This window comes from Sinocyclocheilus anshuiensis, unplaced genomic scaffold (genome assembly GCF_001515605.1).
Source record: "Sinocyclocheilus anshuiensis isolate Anshui unplaced genomic scaffold, SAMN03320099.WGS_v1.1 scaffold305, whole genome shotgun sequence".
In the NCBI taxonomy this organism is placed as follows: domain Eukaryota; kingdom Metazoa; phylum Chordata; class Actinopteri; order Cypriniformes; family Cyprinidae; genus Sinocyclocheilus; species Sinocyclocheilus anshuiensis.
Genome location: NW_015540850.1, coordinates 36,620 through 49,168, shown reverse-complemented (window position 1 = coordinate 49,168; position 12,549 = coordinate 36,620). Strand labels below are relative to the sequence as shown.

The window sequence follows — 12,549 nt, the reverse complement described above, 5'->3', positions numbered from 1 at the left end:
TTTCTGAAGGATCATGTGACACTGAAGACTAATGGCTGGTGAGAATTCAGCTTTGAATTCAGCAAAAAATAAATGACATTTTAAAATATACTAAAATATAGAAAACAGTTCCATTAAACTGTAATGGTTGTCAATATTACTGTTTTACAGTATTTTTGATCAAATAAATTCAGCCTTGGTGAGCATAAGACATGAAAAAAATCGTATAAACGGCAGTGTGTTCAAATATGTGAAACGCGACACTCAACAGATGACCTCAAAGTGTAGTATAGAAACAAGTTAAAACATCATGGTTGTTTCGATGTAGTTTTAATCTCACACTTGCTTTTTGCTCACACTGTTGGAAGGGTTTAGTGTAGGGGAGATGTTTTCTTCATTTCGCAGTCAATAGAGAATTAAACTTTTAGCGCCACTTACCTGACATTTCATTTCCGACGTGCCGCGATATGTCTGTAGGAACCGGTTGTGGCTAGAAGGGATACCATTAAAACCGGAAGCTAACAATAAATAAAATTTTCTACCTATTAGATTGTGTTTTATTAACATCTACACCTACCCCAACCCTAAACCTACCCCTTACAATAATGCAAAAACAGTAATTATTGTTGTACATTGTGACAAAAATTATGCTGTATTGATGTGCGCATGCCCAGTAGATTAATCTGTATACCATCTAGACTTATTAACCGTACTGTAGGAACCAGTGAATTGCGACACGTTCGTTTGTTCCGGTGAAAACTAAACGCGCCATTTCACTTGGGAACTGCAGTGATACACGTAAAAACCAACGCAATATCATTTTGAAAAACTGCCACCATGGACATTTTTTTTTTTCACGAGACTGGGCTGGACATCACAGTTGGTGATTGGTAATTTTTCAAAAGCAACTACAGAAAGTGGTTGTTTGGAAAAAAAAAAAAAAAAAAACATCCATAATAAACGGTTGCATCTTGAAATACGAACTTGGCAGCTACAATATCAGTATGAAAGCCATTTAAGTACAGAAAAAAATTGTGACTTTAAAAAATTTAAAAATCGCTAATTAATTTCTTGTAATTGGAATGGTGTAACAACAAGATTCTCACATATTACCCTGCCAATATGCACTGTAAAGACCAATAATGCAAAATAGAGGAACATACAACATCACAGATAGACAAAAAGTCAGGCAAATGCAAATAGATTAAGTACTCAGATCAACTTTTAGCATAACAGACTTCCTGTAACGCTCTGAAAAGGTGCTTTATACCCATGTGTTCTTACTGTCACATTAACATGTTTTCTTTTCACAACTTGTCATAAAATAGAACATTTAATATATTTCAACCTTTTGAACTCTACTGTTCAGTTGTGATGTTATTGTCTATGTTTTGTCCTTCGCAACCACAGTCTGCTCCATGTATTGATGAGAATCTGGCTCCCTCCACGTGCCACCGACCACAACTGCATGTTCTGCCTACTAATGATCAGCATCACCTGCTGAGTGGTTAGCCGTGGCAAAAAGTTCAAAGATGCTGTCCAAAAAGGCAGAATTCTAGCCGCACTAATGGAAGCTTCATCTGTTTGTCAAAACAGGGGTCTGCTTTCACCTGTTGCTGGCAGTCGCTAAAAAGCTCCGGAGACTTCTATGCCCATCTCGCCTGTTAGTCAAAAAGTAAAAGGATTTTATTCGCTGTGTGAAATGTTGGTTGACATTTTGTGTAGTTATATGTGTTTGAACAAGGCGATGAAACTAATGGGGTATGCTGAAGTATGTGCGTATATATTATATTACAGGAGTGCTGTGGTTTATTAGCCTCATTGATTCTCATCTTATTTGCCAGTTTAATGACAACGAAAATTCTTAATGCTACTACTTTTGACCAAATGATCCAACAAAACTTCATGATATGGTCACATTTGGGCTGCAAAGCTTGGAAGACAGTAGAAAAGCTCTATTCAGAAGGAAAATCGCACAAAATAGAAGGCCAAGAGATCTAAAAGGGTTTTTAGCCTGATACTAATTGCACAAAGAATATTTATTCTCTGGTTCTTATAAAACAAATATGTCCAGAAACCAATATGCTCATCAAAAACTTGTTTTAATCTCCAAAAAAAAACAAAAAAACATATACAGTAGGTCAACTACAAATGGTTGTAGTGGCCACAAATGGTTCTTGATATGATAATTCTTTGTTGGACCTACAATGTAAAAATAAAAGTACAATTAACTGCCACACTAGGAACCTTTAGGAGAACATGTAAGAAACCCTTGAAGGTCCCTCAAAACTGAAATATCCTATTTTGTGCAAGGAACTTCAAAATATATTTCAAGTACCTCAAAACCTTTCCCTTATGATGGGATTCCTGGAAGAACCCTTATGTCTTCAAAAGTCTTGGAGGAAGATATGGGTTCCTACACGATCTTCCAAAACTGCCCTTTATTTTAAGCCCTGCAGACACATTTTAAGAACATAAAAAAGAGGATTTGCTTTAAGATATCATTTAGTATTAATGTACATGAGAGCAAAGCTGAATAGAGACACCAGCCTATTATCATGCAGAAACACTATATTCTCTTTTAATCTATACTCTTCATTGTCTAAAGAGTAAAAGCACTTTTGTTTTTCTTATTTTCTCTCTCGCCGCGCTACAGGCCAGGAATTCAGGCTGTAGAGCAGAGTGTCTGTTTATGCCATTTTTAAAACAAATTTTTGCTTGAAAGACACAGAAAGAAACATAAAGAGGAGCCTGTAATTATCATTGTTGGTCTACTGTCCTGTCACTCACTCAAAACTGCTCAGTCCATTCACATTATCATCTATTTTCCGTGTCCACTTTTCTTTTCTTCTCACTCGCCATGTTTTTGTTGTCACATCTACACTGGACGCGACAAAGCATTGCAAATCATTTGAACTTTGTTTCAGTATGTCATAAATAGAACGAGGCAGCAGTTTACTGTTGGGGATTTGTCGCACCGCTCTGCATCCAGTGTTGACAGCATCACTGATTATAATGGGTTCTATTGTATTTTGTTGCATTGTGCCGCGCAGCTCGCGTCTTATCATGCAGAAACACTATATTCTCTTTTAATCTATACTCTTCATTGTCTAAAGAGTAAAAGCACTTTTGTTTTTCTTATTTTCTCTCTCGCCGCGCTACAGGCCAGGAATTCAGGCTGTAGAGCAGAGTGTCTGTTTATGCCATTTTTAAAACAAATTTTTGCTTGAAAGACACAGAAAGAAACATAAAGAGGAGCCTGTAATTATCATTGTTGGTCTACTGTCCTGTCAGCTTGCTCGCCAGAGAGACCGGAGTGATCTTTTGGCAGCACTAGGACGAAAGATCAAAGCTGTGGACCTTTGATCAATGCTAAAACAGCCCGCAAAACGTCTCTGTGGAAAATCAGGATGGAATGCCTGACAAAATAGAGGACAAGACCCTGGAAAGCTTGGTGAAGACATCTTCTGTCTTCTTCCATTTTTAGACAGTAGTGGCAGTTTGACAGTGGTGGCAGTTTGATTTTTCAGATTTCAAAGACAGGAACGAGGCAGCAGTTTACTGTTGGGGATTTGTCGCACCGCTCTGCATCCAGTGTTGACAGCATCACTGATTATAATGGGTTCTATTGTATTTTGTTGCATTGTGCCGCGCAGCTCGCGTCTGGTGTAGACACGATGTAAGTTAATGTCACTTTCTGATGCTGCGTTTGAATTTTCATGCCACGTTATTTGACATTAGCGCGGGCCAAGCATTTTTCTCTCACGGGCTGGATGTGGCCCGCGGGCCGCCTATTGAGGAACACTGTTATAAAGTATCTACAAAAAAAGCATCTACCAACAGAGAGTCGCAGAGGGACCATGTTAACCCCATGGCCAAGCTTCACCAAAAATGGTTTTCAACATGTTTTGTCAACACTCTACCCATCTGCCACCAATTATTTATTCAAATTGCACCATTATAGTCGTGTACAACTGTGATAAACAGCCGTATTTTCGTTCTCTCCTCTTCTCTTTCTTGATGTTTTTTTTTCTCCATCTGTTTCATTTATAATCGCCTTAAAGGCCAAAAAAATATCTGCAGGATCAACATTTGCAACTAATAACCAGTGAACCTTTTCAGTGTTTTCAATGTAAATCAAGTTTGCCTCACGAACAGCTCCCTGATTTAGAGACAAGAATGAAAAGAATCTAAATTCTCCTCAATTTGTTGGGGCAACTCTCAGGGTTGCTTTGAAATCGATCCAGTTTTCGTAGGCAATTCAATATTTCTTTAGCCTCCAACTATTTCTGCATTTGATTTTGTCCATCATCTACTTACTTTGAGGCCAATATGTTCATTACATATAGCATGATGGCTTTTTCAAGTCTGTCAAAGAGCCTGAGACAGTTTAGGATGGCAGTTAAAATGAGTTGTTGCATGACTCTCAGGCTGAAAAAAAAAAAATGGCTTTCAGAAACCCATCGTCTTTATACTCTTGCGATCGTTCTCTTTCTCTCAACCTTGGCAGTCACGACAAAATTCATCACAGTGTCGATTTTCATCATGTCGAGGATTAGTGTGTGTTGTCTGAAGCGACTGGACGCACATGAATCCTGGAGTGGTGTGAGCGCCTCGTGGCCCTCATGAACCCCGCCATGCCACTGTCGCGGTATGTGCCGCCACCACAAAGTCTCCACAGACTTCTGCACCATTTTGGCATTCCCAGAATGCCTGCGGGCAAGCCAAATGCTGGCGAGTGGGTTGAGTAGGCTGCCGTGAGGAGGGGTTGCTGTTCATTGTTATAGATTTTGGGCAGTTGAAGCAGGCCTTATATTGGCTGCCATCCCAGTCAGCATCGTAAAGTTGTCTTTGGCTTTTGAGGGACTGGAAAAGGCGTAAGCTGGGTTGGGGATCAAACAGTATTAATATTCACATCATTTTTTGTTTTAGTCACAGTTTTTGTCTTTTGACGAAAATATCCTTTAAATTTAGTCAATATTTTGCCATGTCATATTCATTCATTTTAGCCAATTTTACTTAATTTGACTTAAAAGGCATCCAATTTCAGTTGACAAGAATAGTATTTAGTAAAAAATCAACTAACCAAATATTGACATTTTACATATTAATTTAAACTTGTCTCACATGTTTCACTTGTGAAAACCTGAGATTCTAAAATAACAAAATAATGATTAGCTTATACATTACTGTAATTCCGTATGCTTTATTGTCCGTGTTTCAGCACTTTGATACGGAAAGAGCATATTGGCAATGGGAATTACACAGTCTGACTAGTGCGCAACTTAATTCATGTTCACTTATGCATTTGCGTCATTTTATTCATATGTAAGTTTATGTTTACTATTGTTCATTCACTGATCAGCTCCAGTTTACGCAGCTCAAGCGAGTCAATCAAAAACATTGTTAATATCATGCTGTGTTTTCATCAACAGCAACTGACGTGCTAATTAAAAGTGTGTATCTTTACCGTGGAGGAAATAATAATGAAAACCCCCTCGTTAACGAACGTCTGTAACTCCTTTGACAGAATTAACACTGGCAGGAATTCTCAATCATGCCAAATCTCTGCCATTTGTCTATGTGTATGAGAGGTTCTTAGCTTAGATTAGTCTTCTGTCACCATCTGAACTGTGATATTTCTGAACAGCAAGTTGAATTTTCCCTCGTAAATGTTTAAAGTTAGGTTTTCATCAGTTTCTTTTCCTCCAATCCAACACATCTGGTAAAATAAGCTTGTCTAGCATTGACCAGGCCATATATTTTGGACACTTTCCATTGGGTTAGTATCAGACACACTGAGTGCATTAGCCAATAAGGTTTCAGCTTCATCTGTCTGCCATTATTTTTTTCTGACAGTGAAAATAACTTGATACTGATGGCTGTATCAGACGTACATACAGGTTTCGTCTGGTTTGTTTGAGCCTGTTCATTTCCAGATACAGTATGTTATTGATTGGACTAATAACATTGAAAAATGAGTCATATCGAGCAGACAGGGGTGTGCATGCACATGTTGTCAGATATCTAGTTGTGCCTTTGGCTTCAGAACAGAACATAGTTTGATTTGGGCTGGCCTCCATGTCTATCACGGAATCATATTAAAATGCTGATATTTATATAACCAGAATTGTAACTATCCAAATAAGTTTAAATAAAAGAAAGGAAAGAAATCAATACAAGAAGAAACTAAAGGGTTATTTGCACCCTAAAGTTTATTTTCAGAAGCAGTTTATATCTTTATGGACACATTTTGTAACTTAACCACATATAAAACACAGTATGCTGTCCACTTAGATATCAAATAATATAAATCCATACTACACTAGATATAATGAAGTACAGTATATAAGTATAAATAAATATATTACTAGGCACATTTCTGCATCTATATTTTATATATTTTAACACTCTCATCACTTTCTGGGGCATTTTGCACAGAGACCCGGTAAAGCGAATCTAAAACTCACATCAGATGTGTTTATAGAGGCCTCTTCTGACAGAAAGAATGTATTGCAACATAAAGAACAAGCTATAAGATTGTGCCCCCTGTAGGATTATGTGTGGAAATGACAAAATTCCTGATTTTGTTCTCTCCCCAGATTATAGTGGTGATTTGAAATATGTTATAGAATCACTAAATCAGTCTTAATTTTTAATGTCGGAATGTTTGTACTGTATTTGTATGTGCTACCTCTGTAGGAAAAAAGTGGCTTAGTGCATTACAAAGCTGGCCATGGAGTGAACTTGCCTTGAAGGTACTTTGGGCCTCGCTTTTTTCACACACCAGTGTCAGTATTGATGCTTGCTAGATGAGGTACAAACATAATAGTAACACGTTTTGGATTTGGACATGAGTCCACAGGGCTTAACAAGAATTTATCTTCTTACTCTCAATGTTACTGACATCACAAGCTGAGTCTCCACCCACTCTTATATTTCTACTCTATTTCTACTGCAAACACTCACTGATTGTCTTCATCATGATCATCATCTTTCTGCTCCTGCTGGTCTCTCTGCTTCCACACCTGACCTTCACTGGTGAGACTGATTATATAACAGCATATTACACTGATTTTTAAATAATGTTTAATTGGTACGTACTGAATAAGCTGACTTACAGCTCTGTCTTTCTCTCAGCTCGTGTGATTGTGGGTATAGTGAACGGCACAGAAGCAAAACCCCACTCCAGACCTTACATGGTTTCTCTTCAGAAGAACTAGCACCATATCTGTGGAGGATTCCTCATCTCTGATGAGTTTGTGTTGACTATACCAGGATTTCAGCATTTCTTCCATGGATCAACATAATTGGAAATGTTAATTGACATGATGATAACACAAGAATATGTGTAGTGCTTAATCAAAAATGTTTCCAAATCTTCTAATAAATGTATCACATGCCAAGCACCAGCAAGGACTAAGTGGTCCTTAATGTTACAATACAACATCATGAAACTGTCACATGGATCACAAAATTACTTACATGACATAAACATGGCCATTATCTACACTCTTAAAAATGAAAGTGCTTCAAAAGTTTCTTCTAGTGATGCCATATAGAAGAACCATTTTTGGTTCCACAAAGAACCATTCAGTCAAAGGTTCTTTAAAGAACCATCTCTTTCTTACCTTTTTATAATCTGAAGAACCTTCTTTCACCACAAAGAACCTTTTGTGAAACAGAAAGGTTCTTCAGATGTTAAAGGTTCTTTATGGAACCATTTAGACAAAAGGGTTCTTCTATGGCATCGTGAAGCACCTTTATTTTTAAGAGTGTATTGTGAATATAGTCAAAGCTAAATGGTAAGACTCAGTAAGATTTTTTGGAAAGGAAACTTTACAAGAGAAAAAGAAGCATTAGGGAGAATCAGTAAATTATGAATAATTTTCTGACATTTTATGAATAATATGTAATCATTTAATCCATAAAAAATCTGATTATGTACATTTTAAAATGCAATCCAGTTATGAGTACATAATTTTTAGAATCTGATAACGTAATCCAGATTGCATGTAATGGCAGCCCTACTTTTATAAAAACCACAAACATAACACCTATCATGCTTAGATGGCTCATAATGGTTTATTTTATCCCATGTATATTCAAGTTGGTCTTGTACATATCACACACATGTGTTAAATGTTATACCATGCGTCCTCTTTTTACAGCTTTTCAATGCCCAGTGCTTTCTTCTGACACTTGTGGTTGAAGCTTATGAGCTAAAAGGCACATTTTGCTACAATGGCTGTGAAGTGTTACTACATCCATCTAAAGGGTGTAAACTGGCTCAGCTTTTGCTCTGCATGCTATTTCAAGAAAGACCACAATCTGAAACCTAAGCACAAGTTTATTTAAAAAAAATAAAAATAGGTTTAAAAGTTACTATTTGTTTCAGAGAACATTCAAAACCAACGTTCCCATAATGTTTGGAAAATATTATGGTGGAACATTAAGAAAAGAAAAAAAAAATCACAACTTAATTGGAACATTAGCTAAATGTTATTAGAACATATTCTGTTAGCTGTGTATATAGGAAATGCATTATATTATATATGCAAAATATTAATTTTCACAGGTCACATGACTTTTGCATACATAAACTCTTTCACAAAATTGGGCTGAATAATGGTAGTAAGTCTTTCACTCACACAGTATTCTGTAAAAGACAGTGTGTGTGAAGCATGTTTACATGCACTCATTGCGCCCTCTAGACTAGAGGTATAGACTGTAAAAAAAATAAAAAATAAAAACATGTACATGACGGTTGAGGTTTTGTTAGTTCAAACTGTTGAGTTGAATGATGGCGATGTAGTGATGCTGAAAACAGCCCAAAGACTAATTTATCATCACTTAAGTTCATATGAATGATTAGCTAAACATTACTGTAGCCTAATGTCTTTCTTTTCATCTCATGCAGTAAGAGATAACATGGATAGATGTGCATGCTGCTTCTTTGCGCTCAAGGCTCTGTGCACTGTTTGCAAGTTAATGGCTTCAAATTAATCAAACGGCACAAATCTTTGTGGTATGACGATTGAAGCCTTCGACTGAAGCCTCGTCAAGCCACAAGCATTATCAAATATTACTATCTACTGATTACCATACTGAGTTACTGTTACCACAAACTGAAAGTAACAAGTTAGGGGAAGCTCAGTGTCTCCACCCTCCTTATTATGATATTTATACCTACTATAGCCAGCGAAAGCTCACTGATTCACTGATTGTCTTCATCATGACTATCATCTCTCTGCTCCTGCTGGCCTCTCTGCTGCCACAGCTGACCTTCACTGGTGAGACTGATTAACAAAAAATACTAATAAACCAAGATTTATAGCACATATACAGTAAGACAGTAAGGAGGAACTATAATATCACTTTTTCTCTCAGCTCGTGTGAATGTGGGTATAGTGAACGGCAGGGAAGCAAAACCCCACTCCAGACCTTACATGGTGTCTGTTCAAACAAAGGAGCATCATATCTGCGGTGGATTCCTCATCTCTGATAGATTTGTCATGACTGCTGCACATTGCCAAAACAAGTAAGACAAATAGTAACTTAGCTAATTATATATGTTAGATAATATAACACTTTATTTTGATAGTCCACTTTAGACATTCTACTAATTAACTAAGTAACTTTGCAACTACCAGTCATTAGATTATTAGTAGACTACCTGCTAAATATCTGATAAGTTTATTTTGATAACAGGTATTTTATTGATAATAAGTAACTTTGCGAGTATGTCAACTTGTTCTACTAACCATAACCCTAACCTAACAGTCTACTAATACTCTAATGAGAGTTAGTTGATGTGTAATTGCAAAGTTACTTCAGAACATATTTATGAATATATAGCAGACTGTGAAAAAATTTACTGTTAAATTAAACCTGTCCTTTTATCAGTGCTCCAGTTGTGACGGTTGTGCTAGGTGCACATGACCTACGAAAAAAGAACGAGAATTCAGTCCGATTCACAGTGGATTCGTACCATCAGCATCCAGACTTCACCATGGAATCCTTTCATAATGACATCTTGCTTTTGAAGGTGACAACCCGCACTTATTTAAACTTATTTTAAATATTTTATTTTAAACTTATTTAAACTTTCATGCAGAATAACAGACAGTATATTACAGAAGATAATCACATTTTTTATTAATGATGCTGCGGTATTTATTTATTTTTATTAATATTACAGTTAGAAAAAAAAGTACATCTGAATGACAATATCAAGTGGATATCCATACCAGCGAAAGAAGGCGATATAGAAGCAGGTTCTGTTTGCAGTATCGCAGGCTGGGGACTTTTAGAAACTAATGGCAAGAGAAGCGATCACCTCATGGAGACAAATGTGACGGTCATGAATAACAAGAAATGTGAAAGTAAATGGGGGAAGGACGACTTTTCAACTTCACAGATGATGTGTGTATATGGCAATGGTGGAAGCTGTGATGTATGTAAAAAATATTTGATTCACCAAATCTTATTGCTTAAACAAGTGTTATTTATGAATTATGACAGCATGTGACTGAAGTGTTGATCTGTTTCTTAACAGGGGGATTCAGGTGGTCCTTTGGTTTGTGGAGACACTGCAGTTGGTGTCACTTCCTTTGGTGACCCTGATCTCTGTAATTCACTAAAGCTACCTGAAGTTTACATTAAGATTTCAGCATATATTCCATGGATAAAGAACATAACTGGAAATGTCAATTGAATCTTGCAAATAAAATGGGGGGGAGATTTTTTTTGGGGGGGGGGAGTTGATTTACCCTCTAAGTCTTCTTTCAATAAACATAATATACATTGATATAGTATATAGTGTGTAGAGATTTAAATTAATTAGAACATTTACATAACAATAAACATTTACAGAACGCTATTGAAAATAAAGGCAATTATGAAAATTATAATTTTTATATTATAAATTATAAAGGCTATATATTCATATAAAAAATCCTTAAAATTGTATCAGTTTCCACAAAAACATGATCACAATGGTTTTTAACATTGATAATAATAGCAAACGTTTCTTGAGCAGCAAATCAGCATATTAGAATGATTTCTGAAGGATCGTGTGACACTGAAGACTGGTGTCACAACGCTGTGTTTTAGTACACATGAACAGGATGAGGAAGGTTACAGACAGTATTTAATAATTGAAACAGGGTAAATCCAACAGGGAAAAAGTCAGTTCAACACAACTTTGGAAAGATGAGACACAACAATGAAACACAAAGAGATCGGAACTTAAGTAGGGGAGATAATGACACACACCTGAGGGCAAATTAACAAGGGCAGGAATGACAAAAACAGTAATGCTGCCTTCACCGGCTATCAGAAACTTCTTACTTCCCACTTCTGAAGTTGTAATTATGAGTTTGTTGTGTTTAAGTGTTTTGTTGCCGAAAAGCACAGAAATCATGGTGGACAGCCTACTGTATTCATTCTTGCCTGTTTCTTGGGGAAATTTTATTAAAGCCAAAATGTAGATTGGAAGATATTTAGTCAATATCCAACAAGTTTTGAATAAAATGTAGCATCCAATTCATTGGTAGCCATATAAACATACACAGCGCTATCTAGATATTCAGCTGGCTGACGATTCCTGAATTTTGGTATTTTCGCTGCATTCAATATAAATTAAATGATTATTTATACGTGAATATACATGACTGTAATGGCAGGAGAAAGCAATGTAGATATAAGAAAAACAAATAAAACTTTACGGTACTACTGCTATGTTTCTCTCCTCCACCATATTTAAAGTTTATGGCTTGCCAAACTCTGAAACTCGGTATTGTAATATCGTAATTACCGTGATTACGAGATACCAACATGTAAAATGCATTCACGTCCTCGTAGAACTCGTAACTACAACTTGTGACCTGGGAGTTTTCTGAGAGCTACAACTTGTACAACCTGACCACCTTAGATTCATTGCGCTGTGCTTAGGCATTGATAGTACAAGAGTTTGAACAGCTCCAAGTAGAACGTCACATGTTGTCATCTCGAAATCACAGTAAATACGACATGTTGTGAATTCAGCAAAAATTAGTTTCAGATTCCCACTTGTAAATACGACTAGGGAGGCCATTCATGTCCAGTTTCCAACTAGGAAAATTTAAATTGGACATAACACACACAGTTTGACCCAAACTCATGTTAATCTTGAGTACCTATAGAGTAGTACTGCATCCTTCATATCTCCAAAGAGTCTTTAGTTTTATCATATTTATAAAAGAAAGATACAGCTTTACGATCCTCTCCGGAAACAGCCGAGCTCCTGGAGGCATGCTGTGGGCGGAGCTAAAGATTGATGAGCACTTGAGCTCCAATTGCCAACAAAACACAGACATTTGATGCAGTTTCACATACTGTCTGCAGTTCTGAATCATGTCAGGGATCTTTTATCTTTTATAGCTGGGACCACTCCATCTTTCAGTATCAAACGATGTGCAAATACAGCCTCGAACTGGGCCTTGTTTAAAAAACGTTCGTCAACAAACACACTTGTGAAACTCCATTGCTGCCCAGGAAAAACAAACTGCATCCACTGTTTACATAACG

The 12,549-nt window shown here is 36.7% G+C and overlaps 1 protein-coding gene across 1 annotated transcript; it reads left to right on the top strand.

Annotated features, from left to right (window-relative positions):
- Positions 1-7,773: 7,773 nt before the first annotated feature.
- On the top strand, positions 7,774-10,712 carry LOC107687738 (granzyme B(G,H)-like). The gene is made up of 6 exons (XM_016485186.1): positions 7,774-7,784; positions 9,178-9,272; positions 9,370-9,520; positions 9,886-10,027; positions 10,181-10,435; positions 10,538-10,712. The coding sequence occupies exons 2-6, from the start codon at positions 9,215-9,217 to the stop codon at positions 10,694-10,696; spliced, it is 765 nt and encodes a 254-aa protein (XP_016340672.1). The 5' UTR covers positions 7,774-7,784; positions 9,178-9,214; the 3' UTR covers positions 10,697-10,712.
- The last annotated feature ends 1,837 nt before the right edge of the window (positions 10,713-12,549 follow it).